Source organism: Penaeus monodon, chromosome 8 (genome assembly GCF_015228065.2).
Source record: "Penaeus monodon isolate SGIC_2016 chromosome 8, NSTDA_Pmon_1, whole genome shotgun sequence".
Classification (NCBI taxonomy): domain Eukaryota; kingdom Metazoa; phylum Arthropoda; class Malacostraca; order Decapoda; family Penaeidae; genus Penaeus; species Penaeus monodon.
Genome location: NC_051393.1, coordinates 47771604 through 47799103, shown reverse-complemented (window position 1 = coordinate 47799103; position 27500 = coordinate 47771604). Strand labels below are relative to the sequence as shown.

Genomic DNA, 27500 nt, shown 5'->3' with positions numbered 1-27500 from the left:
TTTATCTGGTTTTATTTCTGTTCTTCCTTCCTTCATATAACGACTTTGTTGTTTCCACCACGAGACGAAAAAAGAAGAGAAAATATAAATATAAGGGGAAAAAAAGGCGTTAACAAACATTTAAACATCACCCTGTGCAAATTTCGAGTTAATGCAATCACGGTAAACAAACAAGCATCTTTCCCTTTAAAATTAATCAACATAAATTAACATCTGAATTCTGTCTCTCCAGACTGTAAAAAAAAAAAAAAAAAAAATCCTCACTATTCAGTATTTTCTTAGCCTGACTGTAGATTCGGAATTTTATAGACATTAAACAACAACAATAACAACAACAACAACAACAACAACAACAACAATAACAACAAAAACTTCCCGACCCCGAGATTATTCAGTGCAAGAGATAATGTTGCAGAGGTAATGTAGCATAAAAGATCGAAGAGCAAGAGAAAAGATGCAGATTTTACTTATCTACCCATATACTGACTAAGGAATGGGAGACAGAGAAGGAAGAAAGGAAGGTGGCAGAAATGGAAGATGAGAGAAAGGGAGAGAAAAAGGGAAGAAGGGGGAGAGGGAGAAAGGGAGGATGGGAGATGGAAAGAGGGTGAAAGGGGGGATAGGAGAGAAGGAGAAAAGGAGGGAGGGCAGATGGAGGGAAAGAGAGTGTATGTATGAGAGAGAGAGAGAGAGAGAGAGAGAGAGAGAGAGAGAGAGAGAGAGAGAGAGAGAGAGAGAGAGAGAGAGAGAGAGAGAGAGAGAGAGATAAACAAATAATGAAAGAAAAAAAGAAATGAAAATACATCACGGCGGACACCAAGTAAAATACGATAATTACCGATCTGTTATCTTTATTGTCCAATAAATACGTGGCGTCAGTCCTTATCTCAGAATGACAACTCAGTCCCTTTTATCTACACGTGGACAACCCAAAAATGTGTGTGTGTGTATGTGTGTGTGTGTGTGTGTGTGTGTGTGTGTGTGTGTGTGTGTGTGTGTGTGTGTGTGTGTGTGTGTGTGTGTGTGTGTGTGTGTGTGTGTGTGTGTGTGTGTGTGTGCGTAAACTGATGAAGAGATAATGTGTTCTAATCCGCTGGAAGAAGAGTAGGCCTACTGTAAAGGGAATAATTATGTCTGCCAAAACCACAAGTTGAGGAAGTAAACAAAAAGCACAACAAAAACAAAAACAAAACAATTAGTGAAAAAAATAAGAACATGAAAATAAAAAAAAGAACATGAAAATAAATCCAATATTCAAGTAAACTGACTTAGTCAAACCCTGATAGACAACAACAACAACAACAACAACAACAAAAAACGAAATCTATGCGCATAAAATACCTGGACACATGTAACAGGAAAAAATACTTGAAATTCTTAAGTCCTCCCTCCAAAAATACACGCATATCAATACAAATAAAAATAAAATTAAAGAAAACGGGAACCAATCACGGCAACTTCCACTCTCCCTCTCCTCTTGTCCTTCTTTCTCCTATATTCCCTCTATTATTCTTTTTCTCCCTTTCTCTCTCTCTCTCATTCTCCCCCCTCTTCCTCGATTTTTCCTTTCTATTCCTTGCCATTTTTCCTACCCTCCTCTCTCCCTCCTACCTTTCTACCCCTCCCTCCATCCTTCCTTCCTCCCCACTCTCCTTCCCTCCATCCTTCCAACCCTCCCACCCTCCCTCCTTCCTTCCTCCCCTCCCACCCTCCCTCCTTCCTTCCTCCCCTCCCACCCTCCCTCCTTCCTTCCCCCCCTCCCACCCTCCCTCCCTCCTTCCTTCCTCCCCTCCCTCCCTCCCTCCTTCCTTCCTCCCCTCCCACCCTCCCTCCTTCCTTCCTCCCCTCCCTCCCTCCCTCCCTCCTTCCTTCTTCCCCTCCCACCCTCCCTCCTTCCTTCCTCCCCTCCCACCCTCCCTCTCTCGGCGAACTACCTTTAAAGGAGCGCCCGAGCCACGAAGGTCTCGGTCAGTGGCAGAGTAATACCAGGGCCGACAACTTTAAATGTGACAACACCGCGGCCGCAGGAATCGGGTGGGGAAGGGGAGGGGAGGGAGAGAGGAAGGGGAGGGGAGGGAGGGAGAGAGCGAGGGAGGAAGGGAAGAGTTTGAAGGAAGGGAGGGGAGGGAAGGAGGGAAGAGTGAGAGAGAGAGGAGGAAGGGAAGGAAGAGGGAGAGAGAGAATGAGAGAGAGAAGAGAAGAGAAGAGAAGAGAAGAGAAGAGAGAGCTCCAAGAAAGGAGACCGGGAGAGCAGCTGCGTGCGTGTGCTTCCGGATTCCTTCAGACACTGCCTTGGAGAATCAAGCGAAATGCGATTCGTTACTTCCCGCTTGTCTCTCTGTTGCTAACATTTATGCAGAGCGCGTGGGACGGGTTGGTTTCTATTGCTATGTTACAACGCGCGTGGTACAGGTTGGCTACTGTTGCTAATATGTTGCAGCGCGCGTGGGACAGGTTGGTTACTGTTGCTATTATGTTGCAGCGCGCGTGGGAGAGTTGGTTTGTTGCTAATATGTTGCAGCGTGAGTGGAACAGACTACCTTCCGTTGTTTTTTTTTTTCTATTTCCTTATTAATTATGTAGCGCCCATGGAAGAGATTGCCTCCTGTTGCTATTCAACAGGAGACAACATATTTCCCTGGTTATCTTATTTAATTTTCTATTTGTTTATTTACGCATATATTTATTATTGCAGCGCGCGTGGAAAACATAACCTGCTGTTGCTTTTTTTTTAAAGAATGGAACAAATTCCTTTCCATTTTCATTTTATTTCATTTTCAACTTATTATTTATTTATTTATATATTTATTTTTGCGGCGCTCATAGAACTCATTGCCTTCTGTTGCTATTTATAATTTTTTAAAGTTTTTTTTTTCGTTTTCTTCCTTTTTTTCAGCCTTCCGCTGTTATTTCATTTCATTTATTTCTATTTATCTATTTCCCCTCCCACTTACCTACGTTCTTTTCAGCGCGCGCGGAACAGCTCGCCTCGGGTTGTTCGGCCAAATACCCCGAACTTCATGAGCATTTAGCTGAATAAACTATAATTACCCGAAAATGACATCGTATTCCCGACGTTGATGGAAATTCATTGTTTCCGAGGCAGCGAATCCAATGCCTTTATAAACGAAGAGATTTATTATTGAACAATAAGCCGGAAGCATGGGGATTCCCAACCCAGGCATGTTTTAACAATACGGTTATTATAAAAATGTATTTGTAAAAGAAGCTATGCAATTCTAATATGCAAATAAATAAATATATAAATATATAAATATATATGTGAATAAATAAAGAGGGTACAGTCCAATCTTCTTCCATTTTAGAAAGGAAAACCATTGAGACAAAGAAACAAAGAGAGAAAGAATGTGAGATGGTGAGACAAAAAAACACACACACACACACACACACACACACACACACACACACACACACACACACACACACACACACACACACACACACACACACAGAAGAGAGAGAGAGAAAGGGAAAGAGAAAGAGAAATAGAAAGAGAGAAAGAGAAAGAGAAAGAGAGAAAGAGAAGAAAGAGAAAGAGAAAGAGAGAGAGAAAGAGAGAAAGGGAAAGAGACACAAAACAACAGAAATTACAAGAGCGCAATTTCCGGGGCAGCAGAGACGAGAGCAGCGGAACCCCAGAACCTGAGGGAAGCTGCCGGTTTGTCTCCGCTCACAAACCCTCGCTCACGCTCGCCGCAGGGAAGGGGTGCGCGTGAGAGGGGAGGGGGGGAGGAAGGGAGGGAAGGAAAGAGGGGAAGAAAGGAGGGAGGGAAAAGGGGAAGGGAGGGAGAGGGGGAGGGAGGAAAGGAGGAAGAGGGGGAAGGGAAGGGAGGGAGAGGCGGAAGGGAGGGAGAGGAGGGAGGGAGGAAGAAGGAGGAGAGAAGAGAGGAAGGAAAGAAGGGGAGGCGGAGGGAAGAAGGGAGGGAGGGTGGATGGATGGTGGGAGGGAGATGGGAGAGGAGGCTTGAAAGTGAATTGTATATAAAGGGAAAAAAGAAGAGACAGGGGAAGGGAGATATGAGAGAGAGAGAGAGAGAGAGAGAGAGAGAGGAGAGAGAGAGAGAGAGAGAGAGAAGAGAAAAGAGAAAGAGAAAGAGAAAAGAGAGAGAGAAGAGAGAGAGAAGAGAGAGAGAAGAGAGAGAGAGAAGAGAGAGAGAGAAGAGAGAGAGAAAGAGAGAAAAAGAGATAGAGAGAGAAGTCTTAGAAGCAAAACACAATACAGTAAGTCCGCCCACGAGAAACAGCTCTCAGTTCCTCCCGCAGCTGAGGAGGCAACGAACACTTACAAGTAACAGGAAATCTCGACAGCTTCCTCTCCCTCCCTCCCACCCCTCCCCCCTTCTTGACGGAACTCCTGCTTCCTCTTCCCCCTCCCTCCCCCCCTTCCCCTTCTTGACGGACCTCCTCCTACCTCCCCCCCTCCCCCTCATCTTGACGGACCTCCTCCTACCTTCCCCCCTCCCCCTCATCTTGACGGACCTCCTCCTACCTTCCCCCCTCCCCCTCATCTTGACGGACCTCCTCCTACCTCCCCCCCCTCCCCCTCATCTTGACGGACCTCCTGCCAGGTGCTGTGAGCTTCGAACCGACATGGCCATTCCTATTTCTATAAATACCCAGTACATCCCTCATCATAAGGATTAGTCAACCCCCTCCCCACCCTACCCATCTGGAGCTTCTCAACACTCTTACCACTTACCCCCTTGTGTAATATCACTTTGCAATGCTATCTGATACTCTAGCACCATCTACGATCAATGATATGAACGCGAGAACAGTTTTGTTCATTATTGGTAACTTCTTAAATGTCTTGCATAACTTTCATTACTTATACGATGGCGTCAAGACCAATCTCAGGGATAACTCTGTACCACTAATTAATAATAACTTCTCAGAATCATTAGGTATTCATATCTGTAACAAGGATTCCCTGCGTCACCTGATAATAGGCGATCGCTCATGATACAACGAAGAACTTCCAAGAATCACTGATACTGGCATAATTTTCCTTTACACGTTATCCCTCTTTATCCCCTCGCACTCCCAGGAGCGATTCTCCAACATTATCCGTTGAGATTCTCCATCGTCATCAATACGGAATTCTCCAACGCTGCCCTTGAATTGTTCTCCAACACTGTCCTTGGCGATCTTTCAACACTTTTATGCTGTGATACTCCAGTAAAAAACTGCAATTGAGTATCATGCTGTGACCACGGCGGCTCAAACATGAACCTACCGTTAAATGATGACTCCAGTATCCTGGATGATTTTTCTTTCACTACTAGCCTTCGTGATTCGCCTTAACTATCCTTATTGCTTCTCCAGAGACTATCCTTAATGACACTACCTTCAACACTCTTCTTAATCGTTCGTCAAAGCTATCCTTATCAAACACTATTTTCGTTCATTCACTCTATTTGTGATTCTCCAGCTCTATCGTCAACCAGCATGATCCTTGACCCTTGAGCAATGTCCATAATGATCCTTCCAGTACTATCCCTCGGTGATCCTTCAGCGCCATCCCACGTGATTCTCCAACATTATCCCCCAGTTATGCCGCAACACTATCTTAGGTAATCCTCCAGCTCTAGGTTCGGTGATCCTCCAAGCACTCTTCCAGGTCACCCTCCAACACATACTCGATGACCTCCAGCATTAACCAACATATCCCTCGACGTTCTTCCGGCACTCCCCACTTTCCCCTTCCCCTTCCCCTTAACCTTCCCCTTCCCCTTCATCTTCCCATTCCCCTTACCTCTTCCCACTTCCCTAACCCTTAGCCTTCCCACTCCCCTTAACTCTCCCCTTCCTCCCCCTTCCCCTTCCCCTACTCTCCCCACCACCTGTAAGAACACGACCACGTTGCAGCTCCCTACCCCGGCCCATCTTTAGACGGGTCCCGGTTAAAGCTGATTCCTCATCGCGCTCTCCTCGCAATCTCCAGCTGACGTGCACGCGCCGCCTGTTTGTTTCTTTCTCTTCGGCTGAGGATTCTCTCTCTCTCTCTCTCTCTCTCTCTCTCCTCTCTCTCTCTCTCTCTCTCTCTCTCTCTCTCTCTCTCTCTCTCTTTCCTTCTCTTTCTATTTTTCCTCTTTCTCAATCTCACGGTCTGTCGGCCAACACACTAAACCCACCTTCCGAAGTGCTACAGAACAACATTACCCGAGGAACTGGTTGTCCTCAGAGCCACAGTATATCCTCTTCTACAAATAGACTACATCGAGATCCATAACACAACCTAAGCTAACAACCCATTAAACAGTAGGGGATCCACAACATAACCCATACAGCAAACTCTTACAATACAGGAGCCACAAAACACTCACACACCCCACTACCCGCAGAGGATCCAATCACACAAAACAAAAAGAAAAGAGAAAGAAAAAAATATATACTCGTAAATACATACTTATGTGTGTATATATGTATACATATACTGACATACGAACACAAATACATATATACATATACATATACATACATACATTATATATATATATATATATATATATATATATATATATATATATATCCCCACTCTCTACCTCCCCCTCCTCCGCCACCCCCCAAAAACCAAAGCACGCCAAAGGCATCCACTCACGCAGCAGTAGTCATCGCCCACGTAGCAGAGGTCTCCTGAGGCGGAAGTCGGGCACCACAGATGGTCCCCGTTGATGGCTCCTTCCGCCCAGTCGCAGGTGGAGCGGAGAACGCGGCGCTCCCCATTCTCGCACTGTATCTCCACCTCAGAATTAATCGCCTTCCTGTAAAAACACAACAATGACCGGGGTTAGCACGGGGTCTCGGGGGCGCGCGCGAGGATGGTCGATTGTACCTTCTAGTTAAGAGATGAGTGAATACATAAATGGATGGAGAGATAAGTACATGAAAATAAGTAATAAGTACGTATGTATGTAAATAAAAGGACACGTTAAAGACATGATTTGAGGAAAAAATGAAACCAGTGTAATCATGACAAGTGTAGTAAACCATGCGGGGATTTTAAAAGAACACCTATATATAAATGGTTATTAATTTACGAGTGACCAAAAGCCAAAACTATCCTTATGTAACCTCCATCAGAAAATCCGAATGGGGGGAAGGGGAGGGGGGGACTTGAGGCCGAGAGGGGAGGGAATGAGAGATAAAGATATAATCAAAGTTGCAAGGATAAGCACTAAGACACGCGGGGTTCTCTCTGGCAGGCCGGCAGATGCAAGCAGAATTCGTCATGAGCCAAGGGGGGGGGGGTGACCCAAGCTTCCGCCTTGCACGCATCTCTCTTTAAGGTCAGGCCACGGGGGTGAAAGGGGGGGGGGGGTTCTCATTTCCTTAAATTTATCATGATGATTATTACCATTACCTGCTTCATCGTCTGTTATTATGGTTATTATCATCACTATTTTTTAATTAAATATTCTATTTCTTACATAAATTCTCTTGTCAGGACAGTAGGAGGAAGGGAAGGGGAAGGGGAGGGGAAGGAAGGAGAGAGGAGAAGGGAAGGAAGGAGAGAGGAGAAGGGAAGGAAGGAAGGAGGGGAGGGGGAAATTACCCTACATTGCAAAAGATCAAAATTCCTTCCCTCACTGGGCATGCTGAAATGTTGCAAGCGGAGAGGTATGTGTATTGGTGCCTTACCTTTCTTGTAAAATATTTACAGTAAAAAAATCTAGTCAAAGTTCAGCTGGAGAAGAGGAGGGGAAAGATTAAAGCAAAAATAACTTCAGAAAGTAAGAATTGTTAATGTGTGTGTGTGTGTGTGTGTGTGTGTGTGTGTGTGTGTGTGTGTGTGTGTGTGTGTGTGTGTGTGTGTGTGTGTGTGTGTGTGTGTGTGTATCATATATACATATGCATATATATATACATATATATATATATATATATATATATATATATATATATATATATATACACATATATATATATATATATATGTATATATATATACATATATATACATTTTAAAAAATATATATTTTTTTTCATTTACATATATCTATATCCCTGTGTGTGTGTTCGTTTGCGTGTACATACACTAAGGAGGTCATGTGCAATTGGGCCACTGTCTTTAAGGCCGCTTTTGACTGGTGACAAATTGAATCAAATCCGGGCTGATGCCAAAAAGTAATCGATTTTCCTTCTTTCAGAATGTGCCTCGACAAAGATATCAAAGTCACTTATGATGCATTAAGCTGCCTTTACATCACAAAGCTTAGAGAAAAAAAAATATATATATATAACACTGAAACCCCAATACCGTGACTTATCACTACAATTAAACCCGCAGGCACATTCATCTGGCAACTCTATGATTGATATTGCCGTAAATGACATTACAGAGCTGAGCCTAAATATTTCACTTGGCAGAAAATTTCATTATCAGTAAGCCGATTAAACATGGCTGATATATATGACAAGTTAACATATAATTACTGTTTTGACGTCAATATTGATTGACTTGGGAATGACAATGAATTGATGTCCATTAGTATAATGTACAATAGAAACACCGAAACAATGATAAAGTGAAGGAAAAATAAGCATGTGTCATTATTGTTTAAATATATGTAAACCATGTCCTTTATCTAAAAAAAAATCATACCTGGATATTACATTTTCTTCGGTTTACCCCCAAAAAGGAGTTTATTGCTGAAAATATTTTCTTTACATTTACTATGTGAAAATAACGACTATGACAAACGAAGCGGAATAGTAATAACAATAATAACCAAGACAGAGAGGATGGGAGGAAGAGGTGCGGAGCAGCGGCATGCAGGCCAACGTACTTTTGCGCCTTGGGCGAGGTCACCACCACCTTGTAGTCACCGTCTTCCTCGGTCGGTAATTCGATGTCGATGCTCTTGGAGCGGAGGGACTTGGGCGGCTCGAGGGACACGGAGCGCGTGAGGCCCGTCGCGCTGGACTTGAGCAGCTCCTCGGGCTTCGGGAAGCTGGCGAACGAGACGTCGAGGGAGGCGGCGCGGTCCCGCCTCGTCGGCACCTCCAGGAACACGTCCGTCACGCTGCCCTCCTCCCCGTGTCGCTCCTCCGCCCCTGCCCCTCGGCCCCTCTGCGGCGCGCCCTGCTCCCCCGCCTGCTCCCCGGCGTGCTCCTGCGCGTGTTCCGCCGCCTGCTCCCCGTCGCCGTACTCGCTCGAGGAGCCCAGGTACAGGAAGGAGCCGTGGTGGCTGTAGCCTCCGTCGCTCAGGTCGAAACTGTTTTCTTGAGAGCTGAGCTCTGTGCTGGTGTTCATGTGGAAGATGGCGGGCTGCCGCTCCAGCTTGGGCGACGCCGTCTTGTTGCGCGGGGAGGACGCCGTGGACGCCGGCAGCGAGACCTCCTCCTGCGTGGGCGACGCCGACGACGGCGAGTTCGGACTCAGCGTCACCTTGATCCCGCAGATGACTTCGTGCAGCTCGTCGCTCGAGCTGTCCTCGTCCCAGTCCTCCTCGTCCTCGTCCTCCGCCTCCTCCCGCGAGCTATCGAGGCTGCTGACGAAGTCCAGCGACATGTTGTACGGGATTCTTCTGCCGTCGCAGTCGCACCGCCGGGACAGCTCCTCCAGGTACACGCAGTGCACGCACTGCTGGCTGGCCTTGTCGAGCGAGGAGGGCCGCGAGCTCCTCTTGCGGGAGGAGGCGAAGGAGTCGTCGACGTCGCCGCAGCCCGAGTCGAAGCTCTTGGACCGCTTGGGGCCCAGGTAGGGCACGCGGAGCAGGAACGACTGGCGCTCCGCCGGCGATGAGGACGACGACGAGGACTCGCGGCGGCCCGGCTTGAGCTGCATTTCGTCGAATGAGGCCGAGCGGATCTGCGGCGGCACTTCTAAGCTGTTCTGCTGCTTCATCTCGGCGCCCGTGGGCGTCCGAGACCGCATAAACGTGTGCCGCAGCTTGGCGATGTTCATGATGGGTCGTGGGCGCGGGGCGTGGGCGCGTGTCACGTGGGTCGCCGGGGGGCGATCCTCCCCTGGGGGTCGTGGACGCCCCAGGGGCTCCTCACAAGGACCACGTCACCCCGCCCCTCTCCGGGCTTCCCCTGGCGCCAGCCCCTGTCGGTCAACATCCCATTAGAATTAGCAGTTACGCCCTCACGAGGAGCGACCGTTCCTCATCTTGCTTCGTGATCGTGTGCGGAAAACAGTGATTCGGAAAACGCCCACACACACACGCCCAACCACACATACACACACACACACACACACAAACACACACACACACGTGCCTTCTCTCACAGAGGAGACAGACCGTTCCAGAATACCTTTTCGAATTTACATAAGGAGCACATTCCCCAAATCCAGCGCTATATGACAGCATTCCCCAACCCGGCTATAAGGTCGCTAACCCGAGGCCGAATAGCCAATCCCAATGCCGATTTATACGAAGAATTTCCTTTTTGTTATGGAATGAAGACATGCGCCCTTGTTCTATGCACGAAGGAGTCGCATGAGACAACACTTTCTGGGTCGATGTATTTTAGCTCCCACAATAAATAAGAGAAATGAGTAAATTAACACGCAAATAAAGAGATCAAATCAATTCCGATTAAAATAAATCATTTGAAAAAAAAAAAAAAAAAAATATCAGCCCATTTTTTTTCCCGGACACTCATAACGCTCATGAAACAGACCCATTTGTATTTCCCATTCGCGAAAAATACAGCCGCGCCTGCCTCATTGCCAGGAATTACATGTGCAAATATCTTACGAGTTTAAGAGTCGAAATAATAATAATAATATTAGTAATTATAATAACGATAACGACGACGACGATGATGATAAACAAACCAATAAAAAAAATCAAGCAAATGAACAAATGAAATAAACATAAACAAAAACAAACATACCAACAAACAAATAAAGAAACAGACAAATACAAAACTGGCAGAAGAGAAAGTTGCAGCTCTCTTCCTGCGCACCCGACGTCGAGCCTCGGCATCGACAACAGACATCCGTATCGGCGGTTTGGATCATCAACATCCTTTCCAATTCCACGTCAAAAGTGCCGGAGCGAGAGGCACGGAGGGAGACGAGGAGGAAGACGGCGGGAGAGGAGGAGAAAGAGGAGGTGAAAGAGGAGGAGGAAGAGGTGAAAGAGGAGGAGGAGGGGGTGAAAGAGGAGGTGAAAGAGGAGGAGGAGGAGGAGGTGAAAGAGGAGGAGGAGGAGGAGGTGAAAGAGGAGGAGGAGGAAGAGGAGGAGGAGGAGGAGGAGAAGGGGTATGGGTAGGAGGAGGAGGAGGAGGAGGAGGAGAAAGAGGAAGAGGAAGAGGAGGAGGAGGAGGAGGAGGAGGAGGAGTAGGAGGAGGTAAAAGCGAGCGAAAGTCGAGGTTAACCCCCGCCTCCATAATTCAGATACATATCGCATATGCATAACCTTAATGGCTATCCCACCTTCCACGCGGCAAAGGAAACAAGGCTTGGCGAGCAGGGAGAGAGGGGAGGGAAAGGAGGGAGAGAAAGAGGGGAGGGAAAGGAGGGAGAGAAAGAGGGGAGGGGGAGGAGGGAAAGAGGTAGAACAGAGGAGAAGAAGGGGGAGGGGGAAAGTAATAAAACGCTAGAGATAGAGATAGAGATAGATAGATAGAGAGAGAGAGAGAGAGAGAGAGAGAGAGAGAGAGAGAGAGAGAGAGAGAGAGAGAGAGAGAGAGAGAGAGGGAGGAAAACGAGGAAGACCGACAAAAATAGATAGAACGAGATGGAGAGGAAGAAAAAAAAAGCGACAGAGAGAACGAGAGGGAGAAGGACAAAATGAAAGAGAAAGAGAAACAACAGAACCAAAAACGAAGAGAATAAAAAAAAAAAATCTTAACTAGATCACCCCACCCGGAAGAAACAAGACAAAAGAGTGACACGCAAGAAGGCGTAATTGCAAACAAACAAGATTAACAGAGGAAAAATGGGCCTTAGTTGCTGCGCCGAGTAAACAGTAATAAATAGTATTAATAGGCCTAATTCGTGTTCTCGTTCTTTCTAAATCCCGCGTCAAGAAGAGCGCTCCTTCCGCCTTCACAGATGAGGATGAGAACAGCATCCTTTGAGGAACATGGGGATTTTGTGGGCATATTGCTTCCGATTATATTTGTATGCATGGGCAGTATGTGTGGATATTTGCATACACTGATACATACATGAATGTGTATGTATTCATGAATGTATGTTCGTATATATGTACGTACGTATGTATGCATGTATTCAAGTATGTATTTACGCATATACGTATGTATGTATGTATGTATGTATGTATGTATGTATGTATGTATGTATGTACTTATGTACTTATGTACTTATGTATGTATGTATGTATGTATGTATGTATGTATGTATGTATGTATGTATATATGTATGCACGAAATAGCAATTTACGCGAATAAGCTAAGATGAGGTAAATGCACGTCTGAATCTGCAGACGAAACGAACCAAGAAGCATCACCGAAACCCCGAAGCACTGAAACCCCGAAACTCCGAAGCCGCCAATCCCTGATGCCCCGAAACCCTAGAAGCACCAAAGCTCCAAATCCTCGAATCGCGAAAGTCTCGAAACCCCCAAGATCACCCAAAACACCCGAAGTCTCGAAACCCCGAAACCCTGAAGCCTCGAATCCTTCCGAATCCCCCCCCCCTTCCGAAGCCCCGAAACTCCGGAGCCTCGAATCTCCAAAGCCACCGCCCAAGAGACACACAGACTCGAAGGCTCGAAGGCTCGAAGGCTCTCGAAGCTCCTCATCCCGCCGCTGTTTGCTGATCTCCTTATTAACCTCAAATTAAGCCATTGCTGCGCCTCTTTCTTCCCTCACTTTATGAATACATAATTCCTTGACGTCGGAGGCATAAGCGGCGTGCGTTCGAGCGTAAAGAGGATGAGGGGAAAGAGGGTAAGGGGGAAAAGAGGGTAAAGGGAAGGGGAAAAGAGGGTAAAGGGAAGGGGAAAAGAGGGTAAAGGGAAGGAAAAAAGAGGGGAAGGGGAATGGGTAAGAGCAGAAAGGAGAGGGAAGATGGAAGGAAGGGGGGGAGGAAGGGGAAGAGAGGGGAAGTAAAAAGACATAAGGAGAGGGGAGATGGGAGAAGGAAAACAGGAAAGATGAGAAGAGTGGAGGCGAAGGAGAGGTAAGATGAGAAAAGGAAAAGAAAGGCAAGGGGAAGGAAGGGAGGAAAAGGAAGGGAGGAAAGGAGAGAAGAGAAGAAAGAACAAGAAAACAAAGTAAAGAGAGAAGAACAGAAAGAACAGTGAGAGAGAAGAAAGAACTGGCGGAAGAGGAGACATGTGGAGAGCAAGGAAATATGAGGTGAACAAGATTGAAGGAAGATGAAGATGCCGAATATATATTAAAAGAGGCAAACTAAATAAGACGGAAACAAACACACACACAAACACACACGCAAATAAAGATGATAATAATAATAATAATGATCACAACAATCACCATCATCATCATCGTAACAACAACAGAAAACAACAAGAACAATGAAGGAATAAACAGATAACCCGATAAGAGAGGGAAACGGAGACCGCCAAACAGAACGAGGAACGCAAGACCACACTCCGCTGCTGACTCCACGAGAGGCATCCACAACGGACTTATCAGGTGCATTTGAAAGATGAGACGCCAGTTTCGAAACCGAGCTAGATTCTGTTTCCAGGTTTGAAGAGCACTGCGTTATTTTTGCATATTTTCCATCTTTTTCCTGCTCTCTCTCTCTCTCTCTCTCTCTCTCTCTCTCTCTCTCTCTCTCTCTCTCTCTCTCTCTCTCTCTCTCTCTCTCTCTCTCTCTCTCTTCCTAGCGAAGGAGGAAAACCGGTAAAAGAAGAGAGAAAGGATATTGGCGGCGAGAGATACAGAGAATCGATGTCATCCAGAGAAACTGGCTTTCATCACATCCTGGTTTCATAATAATCCCGCGTTCAGAAATACAAACCATTTAAATACTACAAAATCGCGTCCCCCCCCCCCCCCCCGTTTGTGGACATGACGTGTGGTGACATCGTTGTTTTCTTGGTCGTGATCGGAGAAGGCGACTGTTCGGATTGATGTCACTGAAGGCTGTGGCCGACGTTTCATAATGCACGTGTTTTATATACGTAGGTATAGGTAGACGGACAGACAGACAGGTAGGTCGGTAGGTGGGTAGGTAGGTAGAGAGATAAAGAGATAAAGAGGGATAGAGACAGAGCCGGAGAGAAATAGTGATAGAGATATGAATAAAATATAAAAAATCTAATAGAATAAAAAAAAAAAAACAGAAAAAGATTGATTGAGGCAAGTTTTAATTTCCCAAGTTGAATAATTAAGGGCGTCTTGCATGTATGTTAGTAATAGATACATTTTCTGACACTAGAAAGGTTTGTAAAGGGTGAGCAAAGAGATGGAGAAAGATAATTATAATTAGATAAAGAAAGTGAGAGAGAGAGAGAGAGAGAGAGAGAGAGAGAGAGAGAGAGAGAGAGAGAGAGAGAGAGAGAGAGAGAGAGAGAGAGAGAGAGAGAGAGAATGAGATAGATAGAATGAGAAGGAAGGCAGAGAACGAAAATAAATAAGCACAGAGAAGAAAAAAGGAACAAAAAGAAATTAAAGAAAGAAAAAAGGAATCAAGAAGAAAGAGGGAAAAGAGGAAACGATCTCGGAAAACGAGAGGAGTGGGAGAGAGAGAGGGGAAGGAGAGGGTGAGGAGAGAGAGAGAAGGGGAAGGAGAGGATAGAAGGGGAGGGAGAGGGAGAGGAGAGAGAGAGAGGGGGAGGAGAGAGAAAGGGGGAGGAAAGAGAGAGGGGGAAGGAGAGGAGAGAAAGGGAGAGAGAGGGGAGGGAGAAAGGGGGAGAGAGGATTGGGAAGGGATAGCGACGGGAGACAGCGAGAGCCAAGATCAAAGAGACGGCCCCTCTTACCATTCCGTAAAGAGCTGTCTGTCCGGCTGTCAATTACGGAACAATCATATAAGTGCTTGGATAAAACAACTCGACAATGCCACCCAGAATGGGGGGAGGGAGGGGGGGAGGATGGTTCACGGAGGAGAAGGGGGAAAGGGGAGGGGGAAGGAGAGAGCAAAGGGCGAGGAGGGGGAGGGAAGGACGGAAGGAGAGGGAGGGGAACAGAGAGGGAAGAAAAGAGGGACAGGGAGATGGAGATGAAGGGAGAGGGAGCAGAGGAGGGGGATGGCAATCAGAAAGGGATAGAGGCAGAGGGTTCAGAGGAGGGAGAGAAGGTCCACATAGGAAGACGATGGGGGATAGAGAGACGGGGAGAAAGATGGAAATCCCAAGCACAGAACGCAAAAGAGGGGGGAGGGGAATTTCACAAGCAATGATGGGTGGAGGATGGTCAATAGAGACGAAACGACAAGGGGGAGGGGAGAGAGAAAAAGGGAGGGGAGAGAGAAAAAGGGAGGGGAAGGGAGAAGGGGACAGTAGGGGAATGGGTGAGGCGAGGGGGAGGGGAGGTGATACATAGCGAAGGAAGGAAGGAAGATAGGAGATGGGTGGTAGGAAAAAGGATGGGATGGGGGGGGGGGGGGAAGCAACGGTACAAGAATATCATCCCCAAATGTGTCAGCCAAAATAGTCACCCGCCAAAGTGTCAGTTGAGTGTCCGTTGGTGCAGGGTAGATGTAGGTGCCATCCGCGAATGGCACCTGCAAAAGTGTCGCCCGCCAAAGTGTCATCCGAATAGAGTCATCCGCCAAAAGAAAAAAAAAAGTCAGCCAAGAGCATATCACTCGCCAAGAGTGTCACCCGTGCCAAAGAGTCAGCCAAAAGTGTCACCCGCGCCAAAGTGTCAGCAGCAAGAGTGCCAACGCCGGGAAATCAGCTCAGTGCTCACTACCCCGTCAGCAGCGACCAATAACATCAGTGCCGCAAGTACGCCAAAAGCCTCTCTTGTTCTCGGTAACGACGACGCCCACGGGAAGTCGATCAGTTTAGCGCGACGTAAAGCGGAAGAGGAAGTGTAGGAAGAAGTGGAGAAGGAAATGGAGGATAATTAAGAAGGAGAGGAGGAGGAGGAGGAGGAGGAGGAGGAGGAGGAGGAGGAGGAGGAGGAGGAGGAGGAGGAGGAGGAGGAGGAGGAGGAGGAGGAGGAGGAGGAGGAGGAGGAGGAGGAGGAGGTGGGTGGAGGAGAAGGAGGAGGAGGAGGAGGTGGGAGGGGGAGATGGTGGCAGGAGGTGGGGTTGGGAGAAAGGAAGGAGAGAGGGAGGGAGGAAGAAGAGGAGCATAAGGAGGAGGAGGATGAAACGGCGATGGAGAGGAGATGGAGGAAGACAAACAGAATACAGAAAGATTGATAGACAGATAGTTATATGGATGGGATATTGCAGACTTTTAAAAAAAATGGTTTGTTTTAACCCAATAACGACGGAATTGGCGCGCCTCGGTCATTTGTGCCCGGCTCGTCTGGTAATCTGCGGACAACATAAGGTCCTAAAACCTTGTATTTTGATATCATTAAAAACAAAATAATAATAAAATGTGAAGTTAAATAGGTCACTGCAAAACATTAACGATTATTCCCTCTTTATCTTCTCTTTCTTCGACAAAATAATTTTATCAGACTGCTTGATAAAATTCCCTTCGAAAATAAAAAAAAACGATGAACAATACTGAAACACACTGTCTGTCTGTCCGATTCACGCTCTCCCTCCCTCTCTCTCTCTCTGTCTCTGTCTCTCTCTCTCTCTCTCTCTCTCTCTCTCTCCCTCTCTCTCTCTCTCCCTCTCGTTTCTCCCTTTCCCTCTCGTTTCTCCCTTTCCCTCTCATTTCTCTCTCTCCCTCTCATTTCTCCCTCTCCCTCTCCCTCTCCCTCTCGTTTCTCCCTCTCCCTCTCGTGTCTCCCTCTTCCTTCCCCGCTTCTCTCTCATACATACCCCTCTCCTCCCCGCACACATAACCCCCCCTCTAATACACTGATTAAACATGAATTCAATATCATTAATAGACCTACGTCAAAGCCCAATTAGGTGGCTTCGGGGAATGGCTTGGTCACACGGGACAGTTCTTTCAAACAGTGCCATTACATAACGGTCAGTCGCTAATCGCTTTATCACTAATTAATATATGCCTGATGAAGCTCAGCTGATGATCACTGGTGGTGATAATAATGTTGATGATGGCGACGGTGATACTGATGATGACGACGGTGATACTGATAATGATGATGATGATGATGATGATAGTAATGGCAATGACAGTGATAATGATAACGATCATGATAATAACAACAACTGTGATGATGATGATAAAAAGTTTAAGCATTGCACAAGCCTCGACCTTTCGCAAGGGCCACCACGATGGTCGCTTTTAGCATGACTATCCTGTTAAATCCTGCAACTTGTGAACGAGAAATAACATCGCCATTACATACGCAAGCCTGGTCAACCGCATCATGAATTTTGCAAGCGGGAGCAAGCTGGATATCTATACACGAACAGGATTTCCAGCCGAAAGCAAAACCCCGTTTGAAATGCGTTATTCTTCTAAACCCGCAGTGATCTCTCTCTCTCTCTCTCTCTCTCTCTCTCTCTCTCTCTCTCTATATATATATATATATATATATATATATATATATATATATATATATATATATGCACACACAGATGAAGAGTAAAGCAGGGAGGGAGGGAGGGAGGGAGGGAGGGAGGGAGGGAGGGAGAGAAGGAGGGAAGGAGACAGACAGAAAAAGAAAGAAAGAATGAAAGAAAGAGAGAGAGAGAGAAGAGAAAGGAAGGGAAGGGGAGGAGAAAAATAGAGAAAGAAAGACAAGAGAAAGAGAAACAAGAAACGCAAATAAGCCAAAAACCAAGAGAAAATACAAAAAATCAAACCAAAACCACATTACGGAAGACGGGACAGACAACAAGCAGGAAACCTCTCGTAACCACAACAAACACGGAGAGGGAAGGGAGATAGGATAGGATGGGGGTAGGGTAGGACTCGTGGGGAGGGGGGTGGGAGACATAAGGATATGGTGGGGATGGAGGGGGGGGTCCGGGGGAGGGGGAGTTTGGGGGTGGACTAAAAAAGTAATCAAGACTGCCAAAGGAAATTAATTAAATGTGCCACGACGAAAGAAGACATTAGTTCCTGAGAGAGAGGGAGAATCATTACAATTAATCAGTGTGATTCTTTGACTGTTTCGCGGCAAAGGGAAGGAGGAGGCAAACAATACATTAGCAAAAGAGACGTACGTGCGGCCACTAATGGGATGCCTGTCTGTCTGTGTGTCTATCTGTCTGTTTGTCTCCCTGCGTGTATGTATGTATGTATGTATGCATGTATGTATGTATGTATATAAGCGTGTCTGCCTATTCGTCTCTCTGCTTGTATGTGCATGTGTGTGTGTGTGCGTGTGCGTGTGTGTGTGTGTGTGTGTGTGTGTGTGTGTGTGTGTGTGTGTGTGTGTGTGTGTGTGTGTGTGTGTGTGTGTGTGTGTGTGTGTGTGCGTGCGTACGTGCTTGTGCATGTATGTACACAAACAAGCATTTTTGTGTGCTTTTGCTGGAAATTCGAGAGAATAGTCAGCCTATTTTAGGGGCGATGGAAAGTACGGAGACAAAATACGGCGCGTCGCGAGAGATTTTCCGCGCAGTGCCGATAACAACAAAAAAATGATGCGAAAAACAATACGAAACCAGGAGTGATCGAAGAAACCGATAGTGGGCGTGAGTGAGTGACAGAAAGAGAGAGAGAGAGAGAGAGAGAGAGAGAGAGAGAGAGAGAGAGAGAGAGAGAGAGAGAGAGAGAGAGAGAGAGAGAGAGAGAGAGAGAGAGAGAGAGAGAGGCAGAGATACGAAGGGACACACAAAGAAACAAATTTTTGGAAAAAAAAAAGAGCTGGCGACGAGGGAGATATAAAGGGGGTATGAGGGGGGGGGGGTATGAGAAGGGGGAAGGTGATGGGAAAGTGAGAAGGGGGGGGGAGGGTGCTAAGGTGATACCGCGAGCTGTAGGTGGATAAGGTCCAGGTAAAATCACCAGTATTACATTACCTGTCGGGAAATCCAATTGAGGAGGCAGCCCTTTTACTCCGCGCGAGAAAGAGAGAGAGAGAAAGAGAGAAAGAGAGAGAGAGAGAGAGAGAGAGAGAGAGAGAGAGAGAGAGAGAGAGAGAGAGGGAGAGAGAGAGGGGGAGAGAGAAGAGAGAGAGAGGAGAGAGAGAGAGAGAGAGAGAGAGAGAGAGAGAGAGAGAGAGAGAGAGGGAGAGAGAAGGAGGGAGAGAGGGAGAGAGAGAAGAAAAAATATCCTTGCGAATTCAATACCAATGTTTTTCTTTTTTTTTTTTCCTGCCTTGTGCGAGATCAGACGGTAGCAGATTCTAAACGTTTTTTTGCAATAGTAACTCTTTCCTGTTGTGTTGCAACTGCGTCTGGTTTGTGGGTGGAAATTTGTTTGTTTGTAAGTATGTGGGTACAGGCGTGCAAATGTGAGTGTGAGTGAGTGTGTGTGTGTGTGTGTGTGTGTGTGTGTGTGTGTGTGTGTGTGTGTGTGTGTGTGTGTGTGTGTGAGTGTGTGTGATTACGTCTCTGCACGCAAAACCATGTGTACATGCGCGTGGACACAATAATACTGCCCTGGAAATTCTTATCCTCGCCCCTCCACTTCCACTCCCTCAGTCCCCCACCTCTCCCTTCTTCTTCTCCCCCTCCCCCTCCACCTCCGCTTTCCCTCCCCTCCACCCCCCCACTCCCCTTCCGCCTCCTCCTCCTCCTCCTCCTCCTCCTCCTCCTCCTCCTCCTCCTCCTCCTCCTCCTCCCCCTCCTCCTCCTCGTCCTCCTCCCTCCCCCTCCTCCACATACACCCATTCTTCAAAGAGGCCTTGGAGGACGACCTTCAAATGCACCGCAAAGTTCTTCTTTTTCCACGTGCGTGATTCTCTCGCATTTTATGCCCCGAATCCTGGCGATCTCCATACAAATGCACGGGTTTAATGCACACAGCCGCGCACACGGTGGGAAGTGAGCTCGCGCACACACACACACACACACACACACACACACACACACACACACACACACACACACACACACACACACACACACCTTCAGATTCACAAGAGCAGAAGGCGTAGGAAGAAAGGATGAAAGAAAGAGAAAAGAAAGAATGAATGGAAGAAGAAGAAGAAGAAAAAAAAAAAACACGTTTTCCTTCCTTTCAAAGAGAAAAAGATGAGGGAATTCACAAATGACTGTGGGGAGAGGGAAGAGAGGGAGGGGGAACGAAAGAAAAGGAGATGGAAGACGAGGAGGAGGAGGAGGAGGAGGAGGAGGAGGAGGAGGAGGAGGGGAGGAGGAGGGGAGGAGGGGAAAAGAAGGAAGAAAAAAGGGGAGGAAGAAAAAAGGGGGGGAAAAAGGAGAAAGGAAAAAAAAAAACGAGAGGGGAGAAAGGGAAGAAGAAAGGAGGACAAAAGGGATGAGAGAAAAGGAAAAGGGAGAAAAAAAGGGAAAGAGGAGGGGAGGAGAGAGAGAAAGACAGGGGGGAAAATGGGGGAAAAGGGGAAAAGGGAGATAAGGAAGGGAAAAGGGGAAAAAGGGAAAAAGGGGGGGAAGGGGAAAGAGAAAAAAAAAAAGTGAAAGGAAAAGAAAAGGGGAAAGGAAGGGAAAGAAAAAAAAAAAAAAATAAACAAAAAAAAAAAAACAGGTCAAAGTAGAGAAAAATCGAGGTCAATCCAGAGAAAAAAAAGTCAATCCAGAGAAAATAAAGTCAAACGAGAAGAAAAAAATCTCAAGAGAGAAATTAGAAAAAAAAAACGAGAGAAAGAGAGAGAGAGAGGGGGAAGAGAATAGAGAAGAGAAAGGGGAGAGAGAGAGAGAGAAGAGAGAGAGAGAGAGAGAGAAGGGAGAAGAGAGAAAAAGAGGGGAAAAAAAGGAAGAGAAAATGGGAGAGAAAAGAGAAGAGAGAGAGGGAGAGAGAGGGGAGAGAGAGAGAGAGAGGGGGGGAGGGAGAGAGGGGAGAGAAAAGGGGGAAAGAGGAGAGGAGGGGGGAGAGAGAGAGAGAGAGAGAGAGAGAGAGAGGAGAATAGAGAGAGAGAAATAGAGAGAGAGAAAATGGAGAGAGAGAGAGAAAAAAAGGAGAGAGAGAGAGAGGAAGGAGGAGGGAGAAGAGAGAGAGAGAGGAAGAGAGGAGGGAAAGAAGAGAGAGAGAAGGGAGAGAAGAGAGAGAGAGGGGAGAGAGAGAGAGAGAGAGGGAGAGAGAAGGAGAGAGAGAGAGAGAGAGAGAGAAAAGAGAGAGAGAAAAAGGGGAGGGGAAGAGAGAGAGATAGAGAAGAGAAAAGGGGGGAGAGAGAGGTCAAGAAAAAAAAAAAAAGACCGCTGAGAGGAAGAGAAGAGAAGGGGGAAACAGCAATCATTATGCTCCCGACTGTTTACCTTCAATTCCACACCAGTAATAGTAATTGGGTTGCCGTAACGAGGTCCCGGCAGCTATTCTCGAGCCTATTCATCGCTCCGATTAGATACAGCTGCGGGCGAGGCGAGGGGAAAAACACCCGAAAGAGCCAGGGGCAGGGGAGAAAAGGGGGGGGGGGAGGGGGAAAGGGGAAGGGGAAGGGGAAAAGGGGGAGAGGAGGGGAGAGGAGGGGGGGAAAGGGGGAGAGGAGGGGAGAGCGGAAAGGAGGGGAGAGGAGGGGAAAGGGAAAAGGGGAGAGAAAAGGGGGAGGGGAAGAAAAAAATGAAGATGAGAGAAATGGAGAGAAAAGGGGAGGGGAAGGGAGAGAGGGGAGAGAAGAAAAGGGGGAGAGGGTAAAGGGAAAAGGAAAGGGTGGGAAAAGGGGGTGGAAGGAGAGAAGGGAAAATACAAAAGGGAAAGGGGAACGGAGAAAGGGGGAGAGGGGAAAGGAGGAGAGGGTCGAGGAAAGGAAGGGAGAGGGGTGGGAGAAGAGAGAAGAGAGGAAAAGGAGAGAGACAGGAAAGAGGGGAAAGAGGAAGGAATTACGACTAGATGATGACCCTATTTATAATGAAATTTGCAATAAAGATTCCAAAAGTGAAGATGACGTTGGAGACGAGAACATCCGCGGAACAATATCAAAATAAATACAAGTAATCCCGAGGCGAGAGGGAGACGCAGAACAAGGAGAAACAAAGACAGAGAAAAAATAGGAAATAAATGACAAGAAGGATGATAAAGGAGAAGACGCCGAAGAGAGAGAGAAAAGGAAAAATAAATATTAAAAAAATATAAAATATTTAAATCAGAATACAAAGAAACAGAAAAAAAATTATATATATATATATATATATATTAAATTTTATTATATTTAATTATAATAATATTATATTTTTATAAACGAAAAAAAAAAAAAAAAACACACACAAAAAAAGAAAATGCAAGGAATGGGAAAAATAAAATAAAATGAACAAATAAACAAATAAAGACTCATGGCTGGCCAAAAAAGATTAACGGCAAGATCTCCTGATCCGTTCCGACATCCCCGAGAATCCGGCCACCGCTGCCTGCCCGCCGATCGCAGCCGCAGGAAGGCAAATACGCCCGAGTCACAAATCCCCCGTTAGTTTCCCGGGGCACGCACACGCATAGTAAAAACCCACAAAAAAAACACATCGTTTTAAAGCCGCACGCACATGCACATGCACATGCACACGCACACATACTTGCACACCTCTACCCACATACTTCAAACAAACAAATTTCTATCAACACACACACACACACACACGCACTCACGCATTCCCTTGGCCACGCATACACAAACACAACAACACGCACACGCGTTATCACACTCATTTACTAGTACAGATCCGTATTTACATATTCATTATCTCTCTCTCTCTCTCTCTCTCTCTCTCTCTCTCTCTCTCTCTCTCTCTCTCTCTCTCTCTCTCTCTCTTCCCTCTCTCTCTCTTCCCCTCTCTCTCCCCTCTCTCCCCTCTCTCTCTTCCCCTCTCTCTCTTCCTCTTCTCTCTCTTCCCCCTCTCTCTCTTCCTCTCCTCCTCTCTCTCTTCCTCCCTCTCCCCTCTTCCTCCTCTCCCCCCCCCCCCCCCTCCTCTCTCTCTCTCTCTCTCTCCTCTCTCTCTCTCTCTCTCATGCACGCACGCACGAGCACACACACACACACACACACACACACACACACACACACACACACACACACTCCCCTCTACTACCAACAGCCACATAAAAATAATCATATGTTTTTTTTCCCCTTTTTTACATCTCACCTATTAGCACCTAATCTCTCTCCCTTCCCTTCACGAATGTCTTAATCCTATTACATCCTCTCATAACCTCTACTTTCGCCCCAAGTACACTGCTATTACTAGCTCGTTATTGCTATTATGTAAAGGATATTGCCTTGTTAGTGTTATCATCAGGACAGTATCACCCTCCTATTATTTCTGTTATCATAACGGTGTAATTAATCTTCTACGGTGATATTACCTTTATTTCTCTCTCTAAGGCTAATGCCAGGTTTGTCTTCACTATTATAACATTACATAATTATAAACACGTATATAACAATCATATAAATGGGAATAATAAACCTCGCTATCAATGTCAAAACTGCGTCTCTATGGCTCCTCCTTTATCGCAATCGAAATGAAGCAAAAAAAAAAAAGTAATAATAAAAAATAATAAAAATAATAATAATAAAATAATAATAATAATAATAATAATAATAATAATAATAAAACTCGACAGAGCTTTAATATACGAAACATTAAATTTTTTAGGCCTACTGCTTGCATGGTCAGATACCCATGTATTATTGTTAATTGCTATAATAATGTTATAACATCCAACAAATATTCGATTTACAGTTATGATAATAACAGAAATGATGATGATAATGGTGATAATAATATCAATAACAGAGATAATAATAATAACAATAGTATACAATATTGATAAAAAATAATAAAAAACAATAATAATAGTAATTACAGTAATAATACAATAACAATAATAACAATAGCAAGACGTAGCCTACTTATCCGTACCTAGCATGTCCTCCCTTCAACCCCCCGCCCCCCCCCAAAAAAAAAATAAAATAAATAAATAAATAAATAAATAAATAAATAAACAAACAATAACAACAACAATGAATCCCGACAAGTTGAACAAACGCAAACACGCGAAAAGCATGTTTATCCTTCAGCCCCAACTAAGAACGGGTGGGAGTCGCAGGTAAACATTTATCAAACGAGGCAATGATGGAGACAAAGATTTTTAAAAAGATGAGGCTGAGGAGAAGGCACAGAATCGCCATAAAAAAAAAGAGATCGCGCATTACTCTTGGCATGCGAGACGGTCATCGATTTCGGGTCGAACCGTATTCGCCTCCTCTCTCTCTCCTTCTCGCCCTTCTTCTTATCCTCGTTCTTCTTCTTTTTCTTTTATTTCTTTTTTTACTTTTACTTCTTCTTCTTCTTTTTCTTCTTCTTCCTCTTTATTCACCACCTCCTCTTTCTTAACCTCCTCCTCTTTCTTCTCCTTTTTTTCTCGTCCTCCAGTCACCTCCTTTCTTCTCTTTTCAACTTCCCTCTACATTCCTCTCGGCTGCTCTTTGTTCCCTCTAGTTCTCTCTCCCTCTTCCCTCTTCCTTTATCTCCCCTCACGCCATTTCTTCCCTTCTATTCGCCTCCCACTCCTGAAGCTGACATGCAAATGACACTTACATAAATTAAGGAGCGCATGTCTAAAAAGGTGAAGTAAAAGGTTACGCGTTACTAAAAATGCACGCAAGCACACTCACACAATTTTTTTTATGATCTCCCCCACTCACTCACCTTGCCCTGATTTATATGTAAAAAAACGTATAGGTGTGTGTGTGTGTGTGTGTGTGTGTGTGTGTGTGTGTGTGTGTGTGTGTGTGTGTGTGTGTGTGTGTGTGTGTGTGTGTGTGTGTGTGTGTGTGTGTGTGTGTGTGTGTGTGTGTGTGTGTGTGTGCGTGTGCGTGTAGGTCTGTGTGTGTGCGCGCGTACATATGAGCGTGCGTGGGCTTCTGTTAATTAATCCCCCATCCAAGTTGCTAAAAGGAGCAGCATCATTTCTCTCGCTCCCATTACCGAGCGCCAAAGAAATATTTTCATCTTAAAAAAAAAAAAAAAAAGAAAAAAAAAAAAAAAAAAAAAAAAAAAAAAAAAAATCGAAATCGCAACTTTTCTCAGACAGTGATAAAATTCCCCTTTGCATTATATTACACCAACAAAAAACAAAAACAAACAAAAAATATATATACAAACAAACGAATTCAAGGAGATTGCATCATAGAAAAAAATCCATCTTATTTTTTTATTTTATTTATTAATTTATTTAAATCGTGCTGTTCTCGGGGCCCTGAAGATTCGGGCGTAAAAGACACAGCTGCAAATTTTTGCTGTTGGGCGATTTTGCAAACTGCTTTTCCCGACGCTCTGAATAGCTTGATTCTATACTTTATTTGTCTTATTTTTAATTATGATTATAATGAAAATAATAAAAATAATTTGGTTTGCTTGTTTTTGTGTGTGATATCGGTTGAGGAGGCCTATTGTGGTTGGTGGTGATGGAGATGATGGTGGTGGAGGTAATGGTGGTGATGGAGATGATGGTGGTGGAGGTAATGGTGGTGAAGATGGTGGTGAAGGTAATGGTGGTGATGGAGATAATGGTGATGGAAATGGTGGTGGAGGTAATGGTGGTGATGGAGATGGTGGTAGAGGTAATGGTGGTGATGGAGATGATAGTGATGGAGATGGTGGTGAGTGATATTAATGTTGTTGGTGGTGATGTTGATGGGTGATGACAGTGGCCATGATAACTACGACAGGAATGATGATCATCGCGGTGGTTCTGGCTGTGATGACGCTAGCATCGGACGACGAGAAATACGATCATGAGGACGGAAAATCGACAAGACAATAAAACAACAACAAAAAACATTAAAACAAATACGAAAACAAAAAAACAAAAACAAATCAAGCCATACAAAAAAACAACACCACAGAGGTGTATTAATCGAGCTTAAAAAAAAATTATGTGAAGGTGTAAAGGCGTTTGAAAATGGTGGGGGGAGGGGGGGGAGGGGAAGAAAAGAGAGGGCGGGGGAAGATGGGGATGAGGAGAGGCGTGAGGGGAAAGAGGGGAGAGAGGATGAGGGAGGGTGAATAGTAATAAGGATGAAAGAGAAGAGGAGAGGGGAGGGGATGGGAGAGGAAGGGAGAAGAGTAGACGAGGAGAGGGGAGGGGAGAAAAGGGGAAGGGAGAAGATAAGAGAGGAGAAGAGGGAGAAAGCAGAGAAGAGAATAGGAGAAGAGAAAAGAAAAGAGAAGAGAGAAGAGGAGAGAAGAGGAGGAGAGAGGAGGTCTACCCTCATCCAATCAGTCCTACACAACAGCATGCATTATTCGGTGGGTCGACGAGGCGAACGGCGATGGATATAACAAAAGGGTGAGAGGGAGATAAGACGATAGGGGCGGGCGAGGTCAAGGCACAAGGAAGGAGAGGGAGGGAGGGAGAGGGAGGGAGGGAGGGAGAAGGGAGAGGGAGGGAGAAAGAGGGAGGGAGGGAGGGAGAAGGGAGAGGGAGGGAGAAAGAGGGAGGGAGGGAGGGAGAAGGGAGAGGGAGGGAGAAAGAGGGAGGGAGGGAGGGAGGGAGTGAGTGAGTGAGTGAGTGAGTGAGTGAGTGAGTGAGTGAGTGAGTGAGTGAGTGAGTGAGTGAGTGAGTGAGTGCGTGAGAGAGAGAGAGAGAGAGAGAGAGAGAGAGAGAGAGGAGAGAGAGAGAGAGAGAGAGAGAGAGAGAAGAGACAGAGAGAGAAATTAAGAGACAGAGACAGAGAGAAAGACAAGGTACCGGCACGTCCGTTACATAAATCAGGCCAGACTCTAAATCAATTATCGATGTCCTATAGAACATGGCATTACCCTAATCTCGCACATATCGCTCTAATCGACCCTCGTATCCATAAATCACTCGGAAAGCGACGTTACTACACTCCCTCCGGCGTGTCACCCCCCCCACCCCCACCCCCGATGAATCTCCGTGGCACCCTCTTCCTCCTGATCTTCACCTGTTTGTTCTTATATCTTCATTTGGGTTTTATGTATATCTATGTGGAAGTCTTTCATTCTCTCTCTCTCTTTCTCTTTCTTTTTTCTCACTCTCGCATTCTTCTTCTCCTCTCTCTCTCTCTCTCTCTCTCTCTCTCTCTCTCTCTCTCTCTCTCTCTCTCTCTCTCCTTCCCCCCTCTCTTCTTCCCCCCTCTCTCTCCTTCCCCTCCTCTCTCTCTCCTTCCCCCCCTCTCTCTCTCTTCCACCCTCTCTCTCCTCCCCCCCTCTCTCTCTCCTTCCCCTCCTCTCTCTCCCCCTTTCTCCTTTTACCGAAGCTCCGCACATTTCCACATCCAAAGCTTTTCTATTCACGCTTTTGCCCCGAGGGTCTTCTTCCGCATCCTCCCCCACCCCCCCTCGCTTGCATCTTTATTTCTTTCTCTTCTCTTTCTCCCTCTTTCTCTCGCTTCCCCTCGTCTATCCCGTCTTGCTCTCCCTCCTCTCGCTTCCC

General features: G+C 46.0%; 1 protein-coding gene across 1 annotated transcript in view; it reads right to left on the bottom strand.

Annotated features, from left to right (window-relative positions):
- The window catches only part of LOC119576387 (eye-specific diacylglycerol kinase-like), a gene marked incomplete at its 3' end in the record, with an annotated part of 202944 nt that overhangs the window by 105656 nt on the left and 69788 nt on the right, over positions 1–27500 (bottom strand). Inside the window, 2 exon segments of the mRNA XM_037924058.1 lie at positions 6623–6785; positions 8811–10075. Coding sequence (XP_037779986.1) covers positions 6623–6785; positions 8811–9931 — 1284 coding nt within the window.